The 27311-nt window shown below is 43.1% G+C and overlaps 1 protein-coding gene across 1 annotated transcript in view; it reads left to right on the top strand.

Moving 5' to 3' along the window:
* Window positions 1–27311, top strand: part of LOC311147944 (cadherin-4-like) — a gene marked incomplete at both ends in the record, with an annotated part of 240110 nt that overhangs the window by 100519 nt on the left and 112280 nt on the right. The window contains one exon of the mRNA XM_084184792.1: window positions 5911–6161. Coding sequence (XP_084040918.1) covers window positions 5911–6161 — 251 coding nt within the window. The remainder of the gene's footprint in view (window positions 1–5910; window positions 6162–27311) is intronic.

Raw genomic sequence — 27311 nt, 5'->3', positions numbered from 1 at the left:
CTCAAAGTATCGTTTTTTCCATTACAGCTTCCATCTTTCTCTGCCTATCTCTAGCTATCTCCTCTCTTCCTTCCCTGATTATGTTCATTCCTAACATCACTTTCAACAGCGGTCAGACTGAATGGTCATAGAGGACATTGTGGCAGAGGGAGGCCTTACCAGACTTTTCCCTAATGAAGCATGTCAGCATGTCATCATCAGCATGTCATCATGTCAGCATGTCATCATGTCATCATGTCATCATGTCAGCATGTCAGCATTTCAGCATGTCAGCATGTCATCATGTCATCATGTCAGCATGTCAGCATCAGCATGTCAGCATCAGCATGTCATCATGTCATCATGTCAGCATGTTGGCATCAGCATGTCATCATGTCATCATGTCAGCATCAGCATGTCAGCATCAACATGTCAGCATCAGCATGTCAGCATCAACATGTCAGCATGTCATCATGTCATCATGTAAGCATGTCATCATGTCAGCATCAGCATGTCAGTCAGCATCAGCATGTCAGCATATCAGCATCAACATGTCAGCATCAGCATGTCAGCATATCAGCATCAACATGTCAGCATCAGCATGTCAGCATCAGCATGTCATCATGTCATCATGTCATCATGTCAGCATGTCAGCATGTCATCATGTCAGCATCAGCATGTCAGCATCAACATGTCAGCATCATCATGTCAGCATGTCAGCATGTCATCATGTCATCATGTCAGCATATCATCATGTCATCATGTCATCATGTCATCATGTCAGCATGTCAGCATGTCAGCATGTCCTTCCCCAACCCTGTTTATTCTCTCCAAAGGAATATTGATGGAGGGGAAATAAAAGAGATTCAACCCTGAGGATGGAACATTTGTTGCGTAGCTGTAGCCATAGCCGTAGCAGTTTATTGCCGTGACTGCTCTCTGGGTTAGAGGTGGTAGCGATTGAGCGCTAGCTGCGTTGCCACGGTGGGGGTTCGGTCCTATTTGTCAGATCAATAAAGAGCACCATCCTGCTTTAGAGGGTTTGTTTATGTTCAGCAGTGAAGTGGATCATTGGGCTTCAGTGCCGCTGTTGTGGGCATATTTTTATAATCGCTCTCATTCTGCCATCGAACCGCCCTAACTGTTAAGAAGTGGCACTCTTTTGAGTTTTGTTTGTGTGTGTGTTGTGTATCGGGGGCTGGGGGGGTTGTTGATAAAGAACCGCAACTGGCAGTGTCCTTGTATTTCTGATTGGTCCAACAATAGGAGTCCGCAATTGTTCCACTTTTGTCAACACACACACGCACACGCACACACACACACACACACACACACACAATACATATGTCATACATAGAGAGACAACTGAAGAGAGAGAAACAGAGGACCAAATGAGGTTGCCTCCATTTGTGATGGAGATAGAGAAAGGTGAAGGCCTCCACACAGAGACAAAGAGAGGGATATATTGGCAGGCAGCAGTGGTGCTTGTTTAGCTGGTTTTGACACATCCAACACACAGTTCCTTATGTAGCTCTCCTTTGGCCCTGTTGTGTCTGTATGAACACACAGAGATGCACTATGTAAATCTAATGGAAAAACAACTCTCAACTCAAGCAAAGCCAATGACAGAGGTACAACCAAAGTATAACCCTACCCATCAGCCAGTACAGAGGTGGTCCTCCACATGCTTGTCCAGAATACCAGAAGGAAGAGTGGAGGGAAGAGGGGGAATAGAGCTTTGTCTTTCCTTTGTTGTTTAGGCATCTGGCGTTGAAAGACAGGGAATGTATCAAATGTGTGGATATAAGGATAAGATTAATGGGCTGTGAAGATGAGCTAGTGGGTGTTTGTGAGTAGTGTGTGTTGTGTTGTGTGCTTAATACACACCTGCCTATTAGCACGTCTGAGTTAAGTCCCCATGTACTCCACCAAAGAGCCGGAATGACCCCCCTACACACACACACACACACACACACACACACACACACACACACACACACACACACACACACACACACACACACACACACACACACACACACACACACACACACACACACACACACACACACACACACACACACACACACACACACACACACACACACACACACACACACACACACACACACACACACACACACACACACAAACACAAACACACACACACATACAAGGCTATCAGTTTGAGAACCTTGAAGAAATCCTTTCCTCTCCCTCCCTTTCTCTGAGCTTCTTCTGTTGGGAGCTACTGCACCACTGGCTCTGTGCCCAGAGAGATGGAGAGAGAGAGAGAGAAGGGGGATGGAGAGACAGAGAGAGAGACCACCTGCTGCTCATTATATGCACATATTTGACTGCTGCAGCGATACATGAACACTTGTCATTACAATAAAGCATTTTCGAATTTGAATATGACTTCCTCTTTGCTAATATAATCAGGCAGCCTTCCAAAACTGTATCAGCGCTTGTTTGCCAACTGTAGTGTTTGTTTGTCCTGCAGAGAGAACACAGAGAGAGAGACGATAGATAGAGAGGGCAGAGAGAGAAGAGAGAGAGGACAGGGAGAGAAAGGGGAAGAGCGAGGGCAGGAAGAGAGGTAGAGGGAGGGAGAGGAAGCCACAGAGAGAGAGCCAAAGAGAGAAAAAGACAGAGAAAGAGAGTGTTGATAAATGTGTTGCGATACTGTATATTGATGTTTGTGGTGGATGGAGACAGGGGACTCTTCTGTTGTTTCACAAAACACAAAACTCTGGAAGTAATTTACAGTAGCCTTATCAGTTCCCCTAACACCACAGGCTAGACTGGTACGCCTGTCCTTAGACAACACCTGTTACCAGGAAATGACTGAGTGGTGTTGTGTCATTCTGTCTGGATTTAGTTTCAGAGAGAATGTTTTTAATGATGTTATACCAGATACATCACCACCACTGGGCCCAGAGGATGGAGGATTTAGTTACAGACAGACATAGACAGTTTAGATACTGTACTGTACATGGTTCAGCTGTTGTAGTGGTGGCTAGTGGCTGGAGGGACGGAAACGTTGAGAGGGAATGGGAACAGACTCTGGTGAGTTCCATCCTTCAGCCCCAAGGTTCCTCTTCCTCTCTCTCTCGCTGTCTAGACAAGGTAATCCCTGTGAAGGAGAAAAAGACAGAGAGAGACAGAGAGAGAGAGAAGTAAATTGCCCTAGCCCCTGAGCCTGGAGATGGGTGGGGTGGCAGGGGTCTGTTTGTGGTGGGCTGAAGAAAGAAAACGATAGTCTGGCTCTTCCAGTGGTCTGTAGCTGGTGGGAAAGTGTTGGGACACAGAATAATAAACCCATAATAGATAATATCACGTAATAATAAAATATTGTCTCAATAGGGCCTGAGTACAAGGACCACACAACTTAGGAACATAAATACAGCATTTTACACACATACATGTGTAAGACAGTATGTTTCCTTTATGACCTTTGTTTGATTTAATGTCTACATTGTGTTTGTGGAGTAACTGAATCTCGCCGCCTCCCCTCCATCCGTTGTTTAGTTTTTCAGGGAGGTGAAGGATAAGGACATTTTCTCAATTTCATGCTGATTTGCTGCATTTTAGCCCGTGGTTGAAGTCAATAGTGTGTTCAGTCAGCCACGGAGTCGGGAGGTTCAGACTCAGGGTTGGGTTTAGAGTTTCATTCAATCTCTGCTTCCTTCTAATAGGCTGTTCCACTGCCTCTGTTTAATGATTTTGTGTAATTAGTGAAACTGAATATACACACCTCTCTCTCTCTCTCTCTCTCTCTCTCTCTCTCTCTCTCTCTCTCTCTCTCTCTCTCTCTCTCTCTCTATATATATATATATACTTATCATTAACCCTTTAACAGACAGCTGAACTGGGTGGTTGAGCTAATTTTGACAACCGATTTTAAATTAAATTAAACATATGAATATTGTTTGGCATAATTATCATCTCAACCAATGCCTTTTATGTGACTTTCATTATCGGACTCACATCTTTTTTTAAACACCCATTCAAAGATGGTTGAAAACCAGAAAGTGTGAATGTGAGCAAAACAAACCTCATTTATCACACGTTTTGTGCTAATTGTGTATAACATTTTAAATTACAAGGTTGTACAATTTTGTTGACCGATAAAACATCACTTAAGAATGATTAAATTACTAATATCTTGTTGTTTTACAATTTTAAGAACTCTGGAAAAATATGCTCTTCCAGGAGGTTGAGTTGCCCATTAAAGGAATGCTATTAAGTCAAAGCTAGTGATAATGGACAATAGAGAAACTTTGTTACTCTAAGCATATAAACTGTAAACGCATTAATTTACATGAATTTGAATATTCATATTTTGACACACAAATGTATCATATTTGATTAATATTTGATATCAGTCATCATTTAACTAGGACTATCTTCCATTATAAGTAAATGAAGCAGGCATAATATAAATTAATGTATAATTATTTTGATTATTTAAAAAGTCTATGCAAATTCCAATGCAAAATTAGTTTACTCTAATTAGGCAACTCAACTCAATCTACTGTATCAAAGTTAAAGTCATGCAAACAAAAATTATTCATGTATGGCCTATATTGAGGCTAAATACACATTTTGCAGGAAAAATCAGATATTTTTTTTATTGGTGTGCCACTTAAAGGGTTAACATGACTCTAAACAGGACTTGGTGATATGGGTCATTTCATTTTGCATTCTCTGAATACTGTATTGTATTTGTAATGAATAGAATGAGAGTGTTTATTTGCCTTGTATCTGTGGCCATTGCACAAGACCTTATAGGCCTGTCCATTAAATTGTCTTATACTCTCCATGTACTTATATATTTGTATTAGAGCTTTTGGGTTTTGACCAGATACTCTATATTCTATAAGTGCAGTGGTGGAAAAAGTACTTGAGTAAAAGTAAAGATACCTTAATAGAAAATAACTCAAGTTAAAGTGAAAGTCACCCAGTAAAATCCTACTTGAGTAAAAGTCTAAAAGTATTTGGTTTTAAATATACTTAAGTATCAAAAGTAAATGTTATTGCTAAAATATACTTAAGTATCAAAAGTAAAAGGTAAAGTATAAATAATTTCAAATTCCTTATATTAAGCAAACCAGACGACACCATTTTCTTGTTTTTTTAATTTACAGATAGCTAGGGGCACGCTTCAACACTCAGACATCATTTACAAACGAAGCATGTGTTTAGTGAGTCCGCCAGATCAGAGGCGGTAGGGATGACCAGGGATGTTCTTTTGATAAGTGTGTGAAATAGACAATTTTCCTGTCCTGCTAAGCATTCAAAATGTAACGAGTACTTTTGGGTGTCAGGGAAAATGTATGGAGTAAAAAGTAAAAAATTTTTTTAGGAATGTAGTGAAGTAAAAGTAAAAGTCGTCAAAAATATAAATAATAAAGTAAAGTACAGATACCCCAAAAAACTACTTAAGTAGTACTTTCAAGTATTTTTACTTAAGTACTTTACACCACTGTATAAGTGTAAATGCGCTTTACAGTATACTAGCTTGTTCTCCTCTCTCCGACAGAGACGTTGAGACGGCAACGTGAAGCCCATCTCATTCTCTCCTCTATTTCCACCCTGTTCCTTTAGAAAGGTTGTGACATTATCAGGGCTATTTCTCCAAACATAATTTCCGGGTAAAGTCCACAGAAAGACAGACAGGCAGATGATGTATGCAAGCGTGAAGAGACAACATCAAACAGCTCAAGTGCAAAATACCACACTGCTGTATTCATAACCTTTTCGTAGAATAAGCACAGTATCCACCACCATGCATAAACGGTCATTCACATATGATAATGTGAACCATGTATTAGTAGTATTAACAGTATGCTCCAGTCATAACTATGCATGAATTACATATCCTCTCTCTCTCTCTCTCTCTCTCTCTCTCTCTCTCTCTCTCTCTCTCTCTCTCTCTCTCTTTCTCTAAAGTGAGGTTTGATGACTGTATGGAGAATGAGGGGGTGGTCTTTCAGAGCGGTGACCCCAGGTTCAGCGTTGGGACCGATGGTTCCATCTACACCCAGAGAGAGGTGGCAGGCCTGACCGGACCGGTCCAGTTCACGGTCACTGCCAGTGGTCCACACACACACGTGTGGGAGACCACGGTCAAACTGGCCCTGATGGGGCAACACACACCCTCACCACCAGGCAATCAGGTAAGAATATCATTCTGTTCATAGATGTGTGCGCACACACACGTACGTAAGTGCATACTCACGTCACACACACACACTCTCACATACCTTTGAAACATATATCCTCAAAGTACTCCAGAACCCTACCTAGAAAACCACCAACTCCCATCCTCAAGTGTCAGTCAGCGATCAGCCCAGTGTGATCTCCCTTACTCCCTTCTGCTGGGGTCAGGATAGCAACTAACAGCTGAGTGATACGATCTCACCTGTAAGCTGTTATTGGAAAAAATACCTCTGTCTGTCTGTCTGTCTGTCCCTCCCTGTCCCCGGTTGCCTCTGGCTGGCTTTCCCTGACAGTGTAAAAGACCAGGTAGACTACAGAGCTCTGACTACAGCGCGTCGTCTCATCTCATGTGATAGTCAGTGCCAGCCTAGAGGAGAGCAGCAGCGCTGCTAATGTTAACCACATTCAATAACAACAACACACACTATTATGGGCCTGTACCCATAGAAGGCGTCCAGCCACACAGATCAAATCCAGCAGAGACGGTGAGAGCGCTTACAGCCTTAATATCTGACAGCACTCACACTTGGTCTCAATTAGTCTGTAAAAGAGCCAGGGGGCACAGGTAGGAGTGGTGCAATGCATTGTGGGATTGAATCTCCTCTGGAAAGAATATATTGGGTGTCAGGGATGACTGTGTGTTCCTGGGTCAAGGGACTTGTGTGATACATTGTTAAGAATACCCCACACCCAAAAAAAATACTTATAGTCTAGCTGGCCCCTCACGGATTTTGTTCCAGCAAGCTTTCTCTGCCCTTAACCTTGTTCTGAACACCAATGCTCCTTATAGGACACATCACTGCACTCTGTACTCCTCTGTATACTGGCCATCTCTGTATACCCAACGCAAGACCCACTGGTTGATGCTTATTTATAAAACCCTCTTAGGCCTTACTCCCCCTATCTGAGATACCTACTGCAACTCTCTTTCCTCTACATACAGCACCCATTCTGTCATTCACATTCTGTTAAAGGTCCCCAAAGCACACACATCCCTGGGTCGCTCCTCTTTTCAGTTCGCTGCAGCTAGCGACTGGTAAGAGCTACAAAAAAACACTCAAACTGGACAGCTTTATCTCCATCTCTATGTTCAAAGACACAATCATGGACACTCTTACTGACACTTTGTGTGATGTATTGTTGTCTCTACCTTTTTGCCCTTTGTGCTGTTTTCTGTGCCTAACAATGTTTGTACCATGTTTGTGCTGCTGCCATGTTGTATTGCTGCCATGTTGTGTTGTTGTCTTAGGTCTCTCTTTATGTAGTGTTGTGGTGTCTCTCTTGTCGTGATGTGTGTTTTGTCCTACATTTTTATTTTTAATCCCAGACCCCGTCCCAACAGGAGGCCTTTTGCCTCTTGGTAGGCCGTCATTGTAAATAAGAATTTGTTCTTAATTGACTTGCCTAGTTAAATAAAGGTTAAATACATTTTTTAAAAGACTGAAAGAATGTGTGTTCTGTTTAAGTGTATCTGTGTATGTTTGTTTGCATGGTGCCTGTCTGTCCAGTGTGTGAATGCATGTTTCATTGTCTCGGAGGGTGTTTCTTAATGTGTGTTATGTATTGGTGCCCATGAACAATGTATATGTTTCTCTGTATTAGCCCCACTCTGCATAAACATGGCTACCCAGTGTCGTGACGTGACTTTAATTATTGTGATGACTATTATTTATTGAATAATTACCTACTATGTTTAATTGTTACTAGATTAAATTAATCATGTAACAATTAACTAATTAGGAATTTGGGGCATCACGGGAAAAGTTGTTTGATGAGTTATTGTTTCCCGAATTAACTATAAAGATATCTAGATACAGTTGAAGTCGGAAGTTTACATACACCTTAGCCAAATACATTTAAACTCAGTTCACAATTCCTGACATTTAATCCTAGTAAAAATTCCCTCTCTTAGGTCAGTTAGGATCACCACTTTATTTTAAGAATGTGAAATGTCAGAATAATAGTAGAGAAAATGATTTATTCCGAGTGGGTCAGAAGATTACATACACTCAATTAGTATTTCGTAGCATTGTCTTTAAATTGTTTAACTTGGGTCAAACGTTTCGGGTAGCCTTCCACAAGCACCCCACAGTAAGTTGGGTGAATTTTGGCCCATTGCTCCTGACAGAGCTGGTGTAACTGAGTCAGGTTTGTAGGCCTCCTTGCTCGCACACGCTTTTTCAGATCTGCTCACAAATGTTCTATAGGATTGAGGTCAGGGCTTTGTGATGGCCACTCCAATACCTTGACTTTGTTGTCCTTAAGCCATTTTTCCACAACTTTGGAAGTATGCTTGGGGTCATTGTCCATTTGGAAGACCCATTTGCGACCAAGCTTTAACTTCCTGACTGTTGTCTTGAGATGTTGCTTCAATATATCCACATAATTTTCCTTCCTCATGATGCCATCTATTTTGTGAAGTGCACCAGTCCCTCCTGCAGCAAAGCACCCCCACAGCATGATGCTGCCACCCCCGTGCTTCACGGTTGGGATGGTGTTCTTCGGCTTGCAAGCAACCCCCTTTTTCCTCCAAACATAACGATGGTCATTATGGCCAAACAGTTCTATTTTTGTTTCATCAGACCAGAGGACATTTCTCCAAAAAGTACGATCTTTGTCCCCATGTGCAGTTGCAAACCGAAGTCTGGAATTTTTATGGTGGTTTTGGAGCAGTGGCTTCTTCCTTGCTGAGCGGCCTTTCAGGTTATGTCGATATAGGACTCGTTTTACTGTGGATATAGTTAATTTTGTACCTGTTTCCTCCAGCATCTTCACAAGGTCCTTTGCTGTTGTTCTGGGATTGATTTGCACTTTTCGCACCAAAGTACGTTCATCTCTAGGAGACAGAACGCGTCTCCTTCCTGAGCAGTATGATGGCTGTGTGGTCCCATGGTGTTTATAGTTGCGTACTATTGTTTGTACAGATGAACGTGATACCTTCAGGCATTTGGAAATTGCTCCCAAGGGTGAACCAGACTGAGTTCTTGGCTGATTTCTTTTGATTTTCCCATGATGTCAAGCAAAGAGGCACTGAGTTTGAAGGTAGGCCTTGAAATACATCCACATGTACACCTCCAATTGACTTAAATAATGTCAGTTAGCCTATCAGAGGCTTCTAAAGCCATGACTTCATCTTCTGGAATTTTCCAAGCTGTTTAAAGGCACCGTCAACTTAGTGTATGTAAACTTCTGACCCACTGGAATTGTGATACAGTGAATTATAAGTGAAATAATCTCTCTGTAAACAATTGTTGGAAAAATTACTTGTGTCATGCACAAAGTAGATGTCCTAACCGACTTGCCAAAACTATAGTTTGTTAACAAGAAATTTGTGGAGTGGTTGAAAAACGAGTTTTAATGACTCCAACCTGAGTGTATGTAAACTTCCGACTTCAACAATCATTTAACAGTCATGTATTAATAATTTACCTCATATCAGTGTCATTGTGAAAGTCGTAGACTCTTTAAGTCTGCTCGAACCCGGGTCTTACTGATCTCTATTTTTTTTCAATTTTATTTTTGTCATTTAGCAGACGCTCTTATCCAGAGCGACTTACATGAGCAATTAGGGTTAAGTGCCTTGCTCAAGGGCACATCGACAGATTTTTCATCTAGTCGGCTCGGGGATTAGAACCAACGACCTTTCGGTTACTGGCACAACGCGCTTAACCACTAAGCTACCTGCCGCCCTAAATTGATCTAATTATTTATTTACTAACTAATAAAAAATGATAACACAAGATACAAACACGTACATGGTATAGGAAGGGATTAGAAAGTCAATACAATGAAAATGTGTCCCCAGCGGTCTAACACAATATGACACTTGTTACAAAAGATGGCGAGTTAAAGAGAGATAGAGAGAAAACATTTGGATACACATGGACCTACGCTCACAGTAATCCTAATATTTTTCTCCGAACTGCCTCCCGTTTGGGAAGAAAAGCAATGCATGTATTTACATGTTGGAGGTCTTCGTCGTGTATCTCTGTTGGACCCAGGCCTTCATGGGAAGGGGTCGATTGGGCCTTCTCTTTCGGATGGCCTTTTAGATGTAAGGCTCAGATTGTCCACAAGTGGTCACAATGTCCTTCTTCTTAGTTGTCTGTTTACTTTCACTCGTTCTGGAAGTGGTCTTCTGAGGACGGCTAATCAGCCGTGTCGATGATCCCCTGTGGGGTGATGAGAGCAGTGTAGTAGACGATGGTTTGAAGAGAGTAACAGGATGGTCCCACTTAAATTCACCTTCTTAGAGACAGTACTTGGAACAGCTACTCAGCCGTAACATTGATTGTTAGTGGAGGCAACTTTATCGTCTTCACCTCGTGTTGATTTTCAGGGTCAGGACCAATATGGACAAAAGCTTTAGCTTGAGGTCCGTCTAGTCTGATCTGATAATTATTTTTTCAATCTTTTATGAACTCTGGTAAAGAGGGGCATTTCCGTCATACGCTCTCCGCTCTCTGAGCTCCCTCGGGCGTGGCTAGTTACTAGGCAAAGGTATTATCATCATTATGATTTTGTTAGAAAGCTAAAATCACATTCCTATCTTCACGAAAACATTGTCTTCCTCCTTGATATTTTCTACACAAGGTAAAGGATGTAATCCTGATATACACAGTGTAAAAGCTCTTCAAGTTACAATGTTTTCATTATAATGCCTTTATACCATTTCTAATGACATTACAAAATAGACATTAATTTTCCATATTCCATTTCTCATCATTCCCAACGTTTGGATGTTGAAATATATTGTCCCAATGTTCATTTTTGGACGTTTTTGGGCGGCAAAAAGTATCTGAAACAAAGGCATTCCTTTCACCATACTAGAGGGCCAGAGATAGATTCTCCTCCTCTCTCATTTATGGCAGCATTAAGGTGTCAAGACCGGCACATGAGCGACCAATCATTGCCAAATTTGATTTCTTTAAGGATAAAGTAATGGTTAAAAGGCTAGGTAAAATACTTGCTGGCACAAAAATAGGCATGAATGATCAGTTCCCGAGGGAGATTGCAGAACGGCGCAAAGTTTTGTACTCAATCTTAAAGGAAAATAAATTAAAAGGTAAACGTTTTACTCTCGTAGTCGATAAACTGTATATTGACAACCAAATGTTCCGCGACACAAGGACTACTCCATGGCTATTCTGAAAGTTCTAATAGAGGAGTCGAATAATGGAACACACAATACTAGCCATGGTAAGGATTGTAATAATAAAGCACATTTCTAGTATTTAAAGTATTTTATAAAGGGATAAGATGGTATTACAAGAAAGGATAACAAGCAAAATAATCTTCAAATATAACTAATTAGAACACAAGGACTCAATCAACATAGTGGAGATAAAAACATAGCAAACAGAAGACATAGAAGGCACAGTATGTGGGTATGTGTGGATGTATTGTGATGGAAGGTGTTGTGTGTGTTTTTGTGTTTGGAAAAGTGTGGCATTAAGTGACTGAGAAAGGAAATGGTTGCATATCCCAGAACCAATGTGTGTCTGTGAGCAGGGGTCGTGAGAGAGAGAGCTTTCAATTTTATGCAGATGAGGGTGAGGGATATACATTTTAAAATAAAGTATACATCTAATCTATTTTTTTATTGTCCTATCATGATGGAACGGTCCCCAACCCTATATCCTAGACACCCACCTGAGCGACCCATACACCAAAGAGAAGTCCCCATCTGTTTTATAGCCCTGCTGTAAGTTGCTTATATGCGGCCAAAACAGAAAGATAAATGCGGTCAGAGACCTACTAGAGCAGCACCACCCCCTCAAGATTCTGAGCCTGCCTGGCAGGGTTGGTCCTACAAAGCCAGAGCCCTCTGATGGGAGAGCATAATATACAAAGAAATTATCAAAGCTGCTAATGAGAACCTTGACAACCTTGTACCTAGCCGGTGGGGATTCCGGTGGGGTACCCCCACCCAGGTAGTGGCAGTGCTGGCAACACTGGCTGCAGTAACCCATGGGGAGGGGGTCACACTCGGACAATCAGAGAGTCATAGTCAATCGATCAATAATATAATAATATTTATAGCAAAAATGTTTATTTTCAATTTACAATCTGTAGAAACAATGAGAATAGAAGTGTTCAGAACTTTTGTGAAACATCACAGTACAGTTGAAAATATATGGCAAATTGAAATCCAATATTGATGGTGTTAAGAGATAGATGGGAGGTGTTGAATGGAGATGAAGGATGGGACTAATAACAACAACTAATAACAACAAGATAACTAATGTAAAGCATACTGTGTCCATAATAAGTATATACAGTGGGGAAAATAAGTATTTAGTCAGCCACCAATTGTGCAAGTTCTCCCACTTAAAAAGATGAGAGAGGCCTGTAATTTTCATCATAGGTACACGTCAACTATGACAGACAAATTGAGATTTTTTTTCTCCAGAAAATCGCATTGTAGGATTTTTAATGAATTTATTTGCAAATTATGGTGGAAAATAAGTATTTGGTCACCTACAAACAAGCAAGATTTCTGGCTCTCACAGACCTGTAACTTCTTCTTTAAGAGGCTCCTCTGTCCTCCACTCGTTACCTGTATTAATGGCATCTGTTTGAACTTGTTATCAGTATAAAAGACACCTGTCCACAACCTCAAACAGTCACACTCCAAACTCCACTATGGCCAAGACCAAAGAGCTGTCAAAGGACACCAGAAGCAAAATTGTAGACCTGCACCAGGCTGGGAAGACTGAATCTGCAATAGGTAAGCAGCTTGGTTTGAAGAAATCAACTGTGGGAGCAATTATTAGGAAATGGAAGACATACAAGACCACTGATAATCTCCCTCGATCTGGGGCTCCACGCAAGATCTCACCCCGTGGGGTCAAAATGATCACAAGAACGGTGAGCAAAAATCCCAGAACCACACGGGGGGACCTAGTGAATGACCTGCAGAGAGCTGGGACCAAAGTAACAAAGCCTACCATCAGTAACACACTACGCCGCCAGGGACTCAAATCCTGCAGTGCCAGACGTGTCCCCCTGCTTAAGCCAGTACATGTCCAGGCCCATCTGAAGTTTGCTAGAATGCATTTGGATGATCCCGAAGAAGATTGGGAGAATGTCATATGGTCAGATGAAACCAAAATAGAACTTTTTGGTAAAAACTCAACTCGTCGTGTTTGGAGGACAAAGAATGCTCAGTTGCATCCAAAGAACACCATACCTACTGTGAAGCATGGGGGTGGAAACATCATGCTTTGGGGCTGTTTTTCTGCAAAGGGACCAGGACGACTGATCAGTGTAAAGGAAAGAATGAATGGGACCATGTATCGTGAGATTTTGAGTGAAAACCTCCTTCCATCAGCAAGGGCATTGAAGATTAAACGTGGCTGGGTCTTTCAGCATGACAATGATCCCAAACACACCACCCGGGCAACGAAGGAGTGGCTTCGTAAGAAGCATTTCAAGGTCCTGGAGTGGCCTAGCCAGTCTCCAGATCTCAACCCCATAGAAAATCTTTGGAGGGAGTTGAAAGTTCGTGTTGCCCAGCGACAGCCCCAAAACATCACTGCTCTAGAGGAGATCTGCATGGAGGAATGGGCCAATATACCAGCAACAGTGTGTGAAAACCTTGTGAAGACTTACAGAAAACGTTTGACCTGTGTCATTGCCAACAAAGGGTATATAACAAAGTATTGAGAAACTTTTGTTATTGACCAAATACTTATTTTCCACCATAATTTGCAAATAAATTCATAAAAAACCCTACAATGTGATCTTTTGGATTTTTTTTTCTCAATTTGTCTGTCATAGTTGACGTGTACCTATGATGAAAATTACAGGCCTCTCTCATATTTTTAAGTGGGAGAACTTGCACAATTGGTGGCTGACTAAATCCTTTTTTCCCCACTGTAGGTTATAGGTTGAGCGCTTTTGTGAAAGAGCACAGTTAGAAAGATATGGCATATAGAAGCAAACCGGATGGACATCATAAAAATTATTGGAGAGCTTGAGGGAAGAGGAAGTTCAGGAGTAAAAACAATAGAACAAAATATAATTATTGTAAAATTGACTGTGTCCATCAAATGTATATAGTATGTATAAGCTGGAAGTACAGGCCTAAGCGTTGTTGTTCACTAGTTTACTCCAATTAGGGAAGGGGTGGTGGGGTTGGAAAGTAATAAAGGGAAATAAAAAATTAAACATAAAAAGAAGCTGGGGATGCTGTGGATGGGTCACCTGATGGGGTTTTGGAATCTATTGCCAGTTTTCCGAAAATCGGGATTGCTTCCGTCCCAAAGGTGATCCTAGCATAAGACCTCATTAGGTGTTCCATTGCGCGTGTGCGCCTGTGTATATAGTAGGTGCACACGCCAAGGGCAATAAGAACAAGGATCATGGTACTCCCGAGTGGCGCAGTGGTCTAAGGCACTGCATTGCAGTGCTTGCTGTGCCACTAGAGATCCTGGTTCGAATCCAGGCTCTGTCGTAGCCGGCCGCGACCGGGAGACCCATGGGGCGGCGCGCAATTGGCCCAGCGTCGTCCAGGGTAGGGGAGGGAATGGCCGGCAGGGATGTAGCTCAGTTGGTAGAGCATGGCGTTTGCAACGCCAGGGTTGTGGGTTCGATTCCCACAGGGGGTATGAAAAAATAAAAAATAATGTATGCACTAACTGTAAGTAGCTCTGGATAAGAGCGTCTGCTAAATGACTAAAATGTAAATGTAACATTCAGGATACTGTCTGGCACTGTCCAAGAGTGGGTGACAGACCAATCTTTTGGCTTATAGCCAATCGGGTCAACTAAAAGTGCCTCATTCAGTACGCTAAGATCAACAGTCATCGGTCCCTCGTACTGAATTTGGTTTTGAATAGCTGGTGGTAACTCAAGGGAACGTTTAGCAAAAGCGTCAGGCATTTCAATATCTGTGTCTATCCTGTCGTCAGGAAGTTGGTATAGGGCTAGGTCGTCTATGTGGATAATCGCCCCCTCTGGTACGTTAACAAAAATTGTCTCATTGGGGAGGTTCAATTGGGTGGTTGAGTCATGGCGTTCGTAAGTCATAATGGCGGACGTGAATGGGGTGTTAATCAGCCATTGATTCCCTACCACTTCCACTTGCGTGGTGGTGACTTCACCTCTTGCTGTTAGTTTGGCTCTACAGCGTTCTTCACTGGTGATAGGCTTAAAGCCACAAAGGCGCTCAGTGTTATCCCTGATGAAGGGTTTGCTAGGACACAAGTAGTGGACGTCTTTGGTTACACATTAACAGGTTAGGGGTGAGATAGAAATCTGGATTGTGTTCCTGATAAGCTATGACTGGAGGTGTGATGATTTTCACATGGGTGTTGTTGTGCCAAAATCCTACGCTTAGAACTGTTTTTTTTAACCTATAGATATTCTCCAGTTCAACAACCGGCAGAGAAAATCCTCCAACAACAATCGAACCAATTGGACATGGGCATAGTCATGGTTCATGACCTCTACTAGTTTGCCTACCGTCAGGAGGGTTTTGTTCAGGAGAGTAGCGTGTGTGTTTACCACCAGAATAGTGTCCTGGAGAGACCTTCCCACATGCTGCAACCTGAGTGCCTGTGATTGCATCTGTTGCTGGATAAGTGGCATCTCTTCAATAATCTCCCTAACATTTATTTTCACCATGGCTAGACTGACTGCGTTGACGGCAGTGGTACCTAGAGCAAATAGTGACCCTACGGCTGCACCTATTAAGAGTAGCACCCAGAGGAATCGTTTTTCTCGCCTGGGCTCTGCTAGTTCTGACTGGGTGACTGTGAACTTTTGGAGTTGGGCCAACACGTGGGCAGTGTCTAGCTGAGCATGCTTAACTGCCTGGGTGGTCCAGTCAGCCCCAGCCCAACTCATATGTGCCACAGGGGAAATGTGTTGGCGTACACCCGCTGCGTGTGTACTCTGCAGTTGATTATAAGGAGTCCTGGATCATCACGGAGAACGACTCCCGTAGGGAGTCCACTCGTGAGTACATTTGCTGGATTGGTTTTGACCAGGGCGCAGAGTGTCAGGGTCATCCAAAAACGCATAATTAGAGATATTGTTTGATTATTTCAGTTGTGTTTTGATTTTGTTTGTTTGAAAGAAAAAAGTTTTGACAACAAATTTAGCTGATTTTCCTATTTTGAACAGCACACACAGGACAATATCAACAATGACAACGAAATGTGTGTCTTGTAGCTGGGAAGAGAAGAAAATATGTTAGGTGCAATGTACTGACCTCCGGGAAGGGATCAGCTGAGGATACTTAAGAATTTTGTTGGTACCTCTGATTGGCTAGGTTTCTATCTATTCGGGGCTGGCTTGCACCCCAACTTGATTTGGTTCCTGTGCACCCACTTGAACGTGATGTTCTGTTGACCTTTGCTGATTCTGATTTGATAAGCAACAGGTGACAGCTTTAACAAAATCTCATGTGGCCCTGTCCGGTGGGGCAGGAACTTTTTTTGCAACGCCCATGGGTTTGGTGTATACGTAGGGGGCTGATGTGAAGTCGGTTTCGTCTTCACAGCAGCGTTGACACACCGCCAAAGCCTCACCCAAAGGCAGGTTTTTCGCTTTTGCGTAGTTGACAACCACATCATGGCTTTGCAGCGTCATGAGCCAAGCCACTGTCCTGCTATTGTGTACAGCACCCTCACGGATTCTTTGGCTTTTCAGAAAAGTTACCGGCTGGTGACATGTTTCTATGACCACCTTTTGTCCGCCGACATAAGAGGTGAAGTGCTTGACCGCCCAGACTGTCGACAGCAGCGCTTTTTCGCAGTCTGAGTACTTGTGTTCAGCAGGGTTGAGTGTTTTGCTCGCGTAAGCAACCACACGTCTGTCTTGGTCGTATATCTGGTACAACCCAGCACTAAAGCAGTGCTCTGAGAAACCTACTTCCAAAAATAATGTCTTGTCTTTGTTGGGGTAGACCAGGCAAGGTGCTGAACAAAGCAGATCTTTCAAGGAAGTCACAGCTTCATCGTGAGTGGGATCCCAAACGAACGGAGTGTGTTTCTGAAGAAGACGGGTCAAAGTCGGCATAATCTTCGATGAATTGACAGGAGTAATTACATACTCCCAAGAAGCTGCGTACCTCATGAAGGTTTGCAGGTGTTTTGATGTTGCGGACTGCTTGGATTCTGCTAGATTGTGGCAGGATGCCCTCAGCACCCACCAGAAGTCCAACATAGTTGACCTTGGTCCTGCACCATTGTCCTTTCATGATAGCCAGCTTAGCCCCTGCCATTCCTAGTTGGTTAAGAACGTGGTCCATCTCAGTGAGGTGATGTGACCAAGTCTCGCTCCTCATGAGATCATCGCCCACATAGATTATCATTCCCCTGGTGGCTGCATCTGGCATTGCCTTGTGCAGGAAGATGTTGAACTTTGCGGGGGAGTTCGAATACCTGAACGATTGAACGTGAAGAACTTGTTAGAGAAAGAGAAAGCCAACTTGTGTTGGTCTCGAGTGTCGACTGTCATGGTCCAGAAACCATTCGCCACGTCGACAGTGGAGAAGTATTTGGCGTTTATCACCTTTGGCAACTCTTGGTCGAGCTGTGTCATAGGCCAACGAGACAACGGAACCAGCTTGTTGAGTTGTCTATAGTCAATGGTAAGACGCCATTTACCCGTTGGTTTCAAAACAGGCCACACGGGAGCACTGTACATACTGTTACAATCCCTGATTATCTGTTTAGCTAAAATTGAGTCGATAATCTCTTGTACCGCCAAGTACGCTACAAGCGGAATTTTGTATTGTCTCACAAACGTAGGAGCTGCTCCGGGTGCCGTAGGAATACGCACCACATGAATACCCGTAACCCCGCAATCCAGCTAGTCTGTCGACCAGATCTCTCTGTGTTTGTTAAATAAGTCCCTCAACTGATGTATTTCAGTGTCATTGACAAGTGCATCTGCCTCCGTCAGTAGCTGTAATACCTGTGCATGGAAACCAGAATATGGTTCAGCAGCATTGTACAGGTCTTCATCAGGTGGTGAATGCTTGTCAATGGTGGGGGAATCATTAGCAGTTACGTCATCAGTGTGTATTTCACGTGCAGAAGAAGACGCTGTATTATCCTCCATGACGGGATGTTGTCAAAATCGACATCCAGCCTGAACGTTGATGTGTCGTCCAGTGGCAATACGGGATTTATTGCGATTGCCTTTGATGGACAAGTAAAAAGCATCCCTTCCTCACCAAATAGGTATTGGGAGGACGTAAGAGGCCCAATCATGGGAACAACAAGTTCAAAATCATGGAATGAGTAATCAATCAATGTTTCGAGTGTGCCGAGGAATGGAGATATTCACTTGAGTCAGATTCTACACCAAGAGGTAAGTGGATCTAGCGTTTAGCTCCAACAGTGGGTTACCATTGATAGTTAGCCCCAATTCGAATAATTGCGACGAGGGTTGGAAGAACGCAGTGGTGCCTTCCATCTTGGTTCAGTCTTATAGAAACCTTGCCAAAGACCAAAGAACTTGGTATATGGTATCGAGTTTAACACCCAATCTCACCAAAATGTCCGCTCCCACATAGACTGTATGCGGGAGGTTCACAACAACCAGTAAGTAGTGAAATACTTCCTTGTTTCCAAAGCGGAACCATAGCGCACATACCCCTAAAGCGGTGAGTGTCGTCTGGGGAGTCGTTCCCAGTGGGAATCTGAACGTTTTCGGGAACCAGGTGGTGGCAGTTAGCCGCTTTTCAGATTTTTCGGACCAGGTTGCCAGTATGGCATCCTCAACCATTGTGCCGTTTAGGCACACACCGCCTATCAGTGGAGGGCGGTATGTATCAGCTGGTGATTCACCCAAGCTACATAGGAAAACCTCATGTTCGGTTAGTTTCCGAGTTGAACTAGTCACCCTGTCATCTGCCACAAATGGCGGACTCATTACCAAGATCACTGGGGGGATGTCAGTTGACAACGCCGATCCGTCGTCGGCGCATAACTTATTGCATTAGCCTTTGATGAAGGCGGTGGTGTCAGCAGAGTTATTGCGATTTGTCATCAGATTTGGTTGGATTTCCAATCCATCAATGGTACCAAACGGTCTATTAAATCCATCCCAATCAGCATCTGCTTGGTGTCAATGCTATTCACATACACAGCGTGGACAAGTGACACGCTTTCGAAGTTCAGTTTTAGTAGGATACGCTTGGTAAGAGGCGAGGTAGCCTGAGTGAAACCTCTAAGTTTAGTGTCGCATCGTTCTGTTTTTAACCAACGTTTCACTGGGTCCACTGCCCAGTTCATCCAGCAAAGTTTGAGATATGAGGGAAATAGTCTAACCCGAATCTATCAGTGCATCACAGGTCAAACAGTCCTCTAAGACAGCTTTGAGGTATGGCCTGTTCAAGTGGGTTGGCAGAACGGAGTGGTGAGTTATCTGTGTCGATTTTTAAGACAGATTGCTGTACTTCGTGACCCAGCAGCTGATTCCTCTCCCATTCTATCGGAATGGGAGAGAAATCAGCGGTTGCAACGCTGCTTACCTTGTGCGTCGCAACATCTATATTATGGTCTCAAGAGAAAGCCCACATGGGCTTGTGTCTAGATCGAGTGGGCCCTGGACTGGGATTTGAGGGAGGGTGGGCGGGGTTAAGGTGAACGCTTCCGACCTCGCAAATGGTGTTAATTTCGGGGGACCCATTCTCCGGCAATTTCACGCCTAGTCATGGTGACTTATTGTAACTGTATGGTAAATGTTTGTGAATATAAGACCCAAATGGCACAGTGTGTGAAAGAACAACAAATCATAATCCACTTCAGCAACTGGTAAGAAAGGCGGTTTAATATTACATTTGATCATAGGGATCTGATGTACAGTATGTAGGGAGGAGGTGATGGTAGCTACAGGGGGAATGGGAGGGGAAGAAAGATATGTTTGTTTCTATACTCTCTGATAGCGGTGAACACGATTGGCTGTTAATTAGAAAGTGATGGCTCTGAGCGAATCAGAGTGATGCGTCTGGAGGTATGGCAGGGTTATGTGTATTTTCTACGTATTTATGAGTAGAACATAAATAGTTTGTGTGCACAGATGTCCTCTGTAGCTCAATTGGTAGAGCATGGCGCTTGTAACGCCAGGGTAGTGGGTTCGATCCCCGGGACCACCCATACGTAAAAATGTATGCGCACATGACTGTAAGTCACTTTGGATAAAAGTGACTGCTAAATGGCATATTATTATTATTATCTTTTCCCCGTTTCTCTTTTTTTTTTTTGCTGCAGTACATCTCTTCTCAGAGCTTCTAGAGAGCTTTGGGTTATGTTTTGGCCGTCATCTAACCCTTTGATACTCTTGTTACGCGTGTTACCCTTGTTCCCTGACCATTTGTGAGGGTTAGAGGCAGAAACGTAGCAGGCCAGATCGACCTCTGCGGGGCCTGTTTGGTTTGGGATGTTCTTTGTAGCTATCGTTACTGCGGTGGTCATCGGTGTGGTATGTACCTGGTGCGTCATCTTTTTCCACTACTGTCCCTGATACCGCACCCTCCATCTGGAGTGATTGCACCCCCCCCCCCCCCCAATCTTGAAAACCGAGGTGTCCAGGCTTTTAGCCCGGCCCGCTTTGGATGCATCAAAAGCTGTGCTCGCAAGCTCTCGGAGTGCCGAGATTGGCAAACTAACGTGGGCAGTAGGTCCCAAGTAGTTAATGAAGTTGGGATACACGTTTGACAGAAACATTTGTTTGAATGGTAATAGCTCTTCCATTCCTGTTTCAGTGAGCATGCTAAATTAAGCTTAACAAAGCCTATGATAGTAGGCTTGTGGGTGTTCATTCCAAGCTTGTTTGACAGTGTTAGCCAGCGAGCTGTCGTGTTTGCCAGTCACAAAACCACTGAATTCTATTTTCAAAGCTGTGGCAAGTTTAGCGTAGTTGTTTTGCACGTGTTGCTGTTGTAGACGGATGAACCTTGTCATGTGTCTGTTGTACGTTCGCTTCAACAGGTAAGGCCTGTCAGTATTCGTAGCATTCGGGTAGCCATCCAAGGCGTCCTCTATGTCTGCTAAGAACGTCTCAGTGTCGTTTGGCTTACCTGGAACGATGTCAAAGATGCTGTAGTTTTTGACGATTTTGTCAAGGCATCCGCGCCAAGTGTGCGTTGAGCGTCTGCTTACACCTTTGGGGAATTTTTGACCGAAGGGCCAAGAGGAAAAGCCTAATTGAAATGTTGTTGGCGAAGAGGTGCCATGTTACTCTGGACTGAACGACCAAGATGAAAAGACTGAGGGACCCCTAATAGTGGTGAAGTCTGAAACCTCCTGTCGTCTACACTCCTTTGTTCCCCAGGCTCCGGTTGCGAGCTTGGTTGCTCAGTTGGGTAGTCACGCGGTGTTCTGCTGCATCGCAGAGTCCACTTGGGAGCTGAGGGTATTTATTTTAGATGCGTGAGTGTCGCAGTTGCTCCATTCGGCCTCATACTTATCTGTAATGGTTTGCAGGGAGAGGTCTTGAGTGCGGAGTGAGAGATTCAGTGATGAGATGTCCTTAGAGGGCAAGTTTTCCAACTTTCTCACCTGGGTTCTCTCATCGTTCATTCGGTCAGCGACTTCAATAAGTTCCGCTGTTTTGTCATCCAACTTGGTCAAGGTGTTCATTAACTGATCGTCTTTGGTCTGCTGCTTTTGGAATAGAACATTTTTGCTTTGAGTGGTGTCATTTAAAACTGCTTGCAGGGCATCAAGTTGGTCGCTCTTGTTTTTAGCTAGCTCGTCAGATTCATCTAGTTTTGCGTGGACTTCGTTGTATTTACTGTTGTTCTTGTAGAAAACAGATTTGTTCGAGAGTTTGTGCTCGTTCTTCGTCATAAGTGTTTGCCAGATCTTTTAATTGATCCATTCTCAAATGCAGCTCCTCGGCTAGCAGCATCTTGTCTTTGTCGGTTTTTGTCATTAGCTTCCTGGTTCTCTCCACCTGTCCCTTTATCTCAACAGTTTCTTGTTCGTACTTCTGCTGAGCACAGCGGTATTGGACCAATGTCCATCTCTGCTGGTAGGCATAGTTCAGGGCTAAACTGGAGAGAACCTTTATTCGGTTTACAGATATCAATGAATCATCAATACTGGATCAGTAATATTGGAGTTGGCTTTTAATGAACTTGCAAAAGCAATTTTAATAGATTAGTCAATGTTATTGATTAATCATACCTGTATAGGCTATCTGGGATAAAACTTTAATTAACCTGATAGCATTGTTGTATCTAGGTTAATATGGAAAACTTTAAATTGTTTCCTTTGTTGAACCAAATCAATCTGGATCTTATCCAAATGATCAACCTGAAAAGGTATGTTCGGCAATTTAACTTATTAAATTGAATGAGACAATGATATCCAATCATTTGGGATATGCTGGATATTCTAAGTGTAACCAGTAGTTCAAATGTGAGTATACATTCACCACCAGGGTACTTTTTCCTAAGGGCTGGAACCACATGGGATTCCCGTGAAGGCGGGACTTCCGTCAATACTGGACCGGTACCGTTGGAGTTGGCCCAATGAGCTTTGCAAAAGCAAATTGAATTGATTAATCAATGATAATGATCAATCATACCTGTATAGGCTATCTGGGAATTAAACTTTAATTAACCTTGGAAAGTGTTGCTGTATGTAGGTTAATATGGAGAAAGTTTAAAATGTCTCATTGGTTTGAACAAATAAATTTGGACCTTATCCAAATGACCAACCCTGAAATAGGTTTGTTTGGCGATTTACCTTCCCGGTTAAATCGAATGAGACAATGATATCCAACCAGGTGAGATTGGATTGATATCATACAGTGTAACCCATTGTAACAGTGGGTTAAGAGTATGCCCTCACATTAATTGTTTCAAAAACAATTACTGGCGATTCTTCACCACCAGAGGTCGCCGATCGCAGAAAGCTGAAATCAAACGGGAGTCCCGAGGGGCGGAACTTCCATTGGAATAAAGGGAAAAACAAAAATGGCTGCTCTCCCTTCGTTAGCTTAGCATCTACTGCAAAGCTACCCGACTTGTACAGGGAATCTAATTTCCACACATACACAGGGTCCCCTTTAACAAGGGAATTTGTTTTTTAATGACTTCTCACGTTAAACCTTTCGGCGATTATTTTGCTAGCAATGTTTTACCGGAACACGCTGAAACATAAAATAAATGTTTTTGCCGTTGGTCTTACTCACGCTACTGAAGCGCAATAGACAGAGAAATAATACTTTGCTTCGGCCAACAACTATATCTTCTCAAATTTCTTTAATTGATTGGCCCATATGTCCTAGCTCAAGAAATGAATACTGACCGAGTCTACTCGCTTCTGAAACGCGAGAGACAGAAATAGTACCACGGTTGGCTCAACTTATTATATTTCTCTTGATAACTGCATTGGCTGGATCATATGTCCTAGCTTGTAGCATTCAGTAAATCCCCTACACACTGACTTTTCATCAGATATACAACACCGGAGTCAATCTCTCCCTACCAGTATCTGGAGGAAAACGGACCACACACACACCACTCTCAACAATCCTGCCTACATCGCTATTGGTGTACAACGTATATTGCTACACAATTCCTATAGAATTCAACAGGAAGGCCTAGTTCTATCTTAGACTCCTCGCACGGGGGCTCCAATATCTCGTGACTTGACTTTCATTATTGTGATGACTATTATTTATAGAATAATTACCTACTATGTTTAATTGTTACTAGATTAAATTAATCATGTAACAATTAACTCATTAGGAATTTGGGGGACCACGGGAAAAGTTGTTTAACGAGTTAACGTTTCCCGAATTAACTCTAAAGATATCTAGATATCTCTTATCATTTAACAGTCATATATTAATCATTTACCTCATGTCAGTCTCATTCTGAAAGTTGTACAGTCGTGTTTTCATCGGCAGGGACTGGGAAACTGGTCAGAATGGAAAGAATGATGGATGGCGCTAAATACAGGGAAATTCTTGAGGCAAACCTGTTTCAGTCTTCCAGAGATTTGAGACTGGGACAGAGGTTCACCTTCCAGCAGGACAATGACCCTAAGCATACTGCTAAATCAACACTCAAGTGGTTTAAGGGGAAACATTTAAATGTCTTGGAATGGCCTAGTCAAAGCCCAGACCTCAATCCAATTCAGAATCTGTGGTATAACTTAAAGAGTGCTGTACACCAGCGGAACCCATCCAACTTGAAGGAGCTGGAGCAGTTTTGCCTTGAAGAATGAAAAATCCCAATGGCTAGATGTGCCAAGCTTATAGAGACATACCCCAAGAGACTTGCAGCTGTAATTGTGTGTAACAGGTTGTAAGGCAACAAAATAGGTAAAAATGCCAAGGGTGGTGAATACTTTTGCAAGCCACTGTACACAGTGTAAAAGCTCTTCAAGTCACAATGTTTTCGTTAAAACGCCTTTTTACCATTTTTAAAGACATCACAAAATAGACATTAATTTTCCATATTCCATTTCTCATCATTCCCAACGTTTGGATGTTGAAATATATTGTCCCAATGTTCATTGTTGGATGTTGAAGTTTTGGGCGGCAAAAAGTATCTGAAACAAAGGCATTCCTTTCACCATACTAGAGGGCCAGAGATAGAATCTCCTCCTCTCTCATTTATGGCAGCATTAAGGTGTCAAGACCGGCACAGCAACTGATGTGAGGCCTTTGATCCTCACCCAGGGAGAGTCATGACACCAGGAATACACTGAATAGTCCTATAATAGTAGCTCAAACCAGGCAACCCAGGAATATACTGAGTAGTGCTAAAATAGTATCTCAAACCTGGCAACCCAGGAAGACACTGAGTAGTCCTATATTAGTAGTCCTATGATTTATTAACTGAAGTTATCCTACAGCCAAGGTAGGGGGCTAAAAATACCCACAACTGAGATCACTCTGCTGCCTAGACAGAGGCTGTCACACATAGCTAGACCAGGACACTGGGTTCATCAGGGCTTGGCATGGCGTTTATCTAAACCCGTTATGTTAAAATTGAAGGCTATTTGAGGAGTGGAAGGTTAGGAAGGTAGGAAACAATATATATTAACGAAGTTAGAGTGACTGTAGCTTTGAGTCCAAGACTCGTCATTGGCCCGTTCCAATTCTCTCCCTGAGCCCCAATGGTCCATTTCAGCATCTAATCAGCATTTAATCAGTACAGTGATTCTCATGTCTCCCTGCCACCTGGTACTAAATGTCCCACTGGAGCAGAGAACTGTAGGGGCAGCCAGGGCACTCTGACATTGCTTAGACAGGGATCACAGGATCAGCCAAAATTCTCTCTGTCCAGAACAGACCATGTGCCAGTCAGTTCTCTGCCATCACACTGATCCACCAAGAGGACCTCTTATTGTGGGCAGCCAAGATGGGGTCACACCATGGCTGCAGTACTATGAGAGGAGAGTGTGTTGAGTCTAAGGGAGTGTGTGTGAAGCCAAGTGTGTGTGCGAGTACTCATGGAACTCAGGCAGCTTCACTGGGACTTTAACACCCAAATCCCACTGGGCTCACAGACTATGTGGCATAGATAGCCAGTCGAACTAAAGAGCAGGTCTTAGGCCCTAAGCAACTAATCCATTGTTTGTCTATTACACATTCATACTAATGAACTCTGATACGGAAGAGGGAGGAGAATAGAGTTGGGTCAGCCATTCTACTACAGCTGTAGTAATACAAACTGATATACCGACCGAGAAAACTAAGAGGATGCTGAACACAATGTGAAATGGCGTTTTGTGGCGCTCTGCTCTGTGGAGTAATAACTTCCAGATGTGTGTTTCGCCAGGGTCTGACTGATATCAAAACGTGCAGGGCGAAGGGGGGGCTGGGGAGGGTAGGGGAAGGCTGGGATAGGAGCCAGCTGGATGGGTTCTGGTGGCACCGGAGCTGGGCACTGCTTCCATTTCACACTCACTGACTCCTGTTCACACAGTGTGTGTGAGAGAATGTGTGTTTTTTTCTGTGTAAAAGGGATTATGTAGGATCATGTGAATGTTAAGTGTGTGTTTTAGTGTACATTTCTGGTTGTGGATAGAGTGTGTGCGTGCGTGCATGCATCAGTTCCTGCGTGCGTGTGTGTCTCTGTGTGTCTCTGTGTGTCTCTGTGTGTCTTGTGTCTGTGTGTGTCTGTGTGTCTTGTCTCTGTGTGTGTCTGTGTGTCTTGTGTGTGTGTGGGCTGGAGAAGGGAAGAACGTATGTTGGAAATCTGTTGACTCCGTTAAGCTGTTGTTCTAAAAGTCTGAGCGTATGTCTGGCTCGGCTCTCTTCCTCTCCTCCTCTGCCATCCCTCTGTTCCAGCAGTGGATGGAGGGAATGTGCTTCATTTGCTGCAGAGGAGAGCAGGCATTTCTGTGTTAACACTTAATCAACAGTGAGTTAAACATTGTGGTCTACATGGTCTCGTCGTCTGGGCTGGTAGTGGTACAATGTTTATTTAACATTCTAAGTGTTGTTGTCCGTTAGTTTACTCCAATTACAGGAGGGGTGGTAGGGTTAGGGGAAAATATGTATGCACTCACTAACTGTAAGTCGCTCTGGATAAGAGCGTCTGCTAAATGACAAAACATTTAAAAAATGTAAAAAATAATAACATATACAGTGGGGAAAAAAAGTATTTAGTCAGCCACCAATTGTGCAAGTTCTCCCACTTAAAAAGATGAGAGAGGCCTGTAATTTTCATCATAGGTACACGTCAACTATGACAGACAAAATGAGAAAAAAAATCCAGAAAATCACATTGTAGGATTTTTTATGAATTTATTTGCAAATTATGGTGGAAAATAAGTATTTGGTCAATAACTAAAGTTTCTCAATACTTTGTTATATACCCTTTGTTGGCAATGACACAGGTCAAATGTTTTCTGTAAGTCTTCACATGGTTTTCACACACTGTTGCTGGTATTTTGGCCCATTCCTCCATGCAGATCTCCTCTAGAGCAGTGATGTTTTGGGGCTGTCGCTGGGCAACACAGACTTTCAACTCCCTCCAAAGATTTTCTATGGGGTTGAGATCTGGAGACTGGCTAGGCCACTCCAGGACCTTGAAATGCTTCTTACGAAGCCACTCCTTCGTTGCCCGGGCGGTGTGTTTGGGATCATTGTCATGCTGAAAGACCCAGCCACGTTTC

Source organism: Coregonus lavaretus, assembly GCF_964263955.1.
Source record: "Coregonus lavaretus genome assembly, chromosome: 20".
In the NCBI taxonomy this organism is placed as follows: domain Eukaryota; kingdom Metazoa; phylum Chordata; class Actinopteri; order Salmoniformes; family Salmonidae; genus Coregonus; species Coregonus lavaretus.
This window is presented reverse-complemented; position numbering and strand designations above follow the sequence as displayed.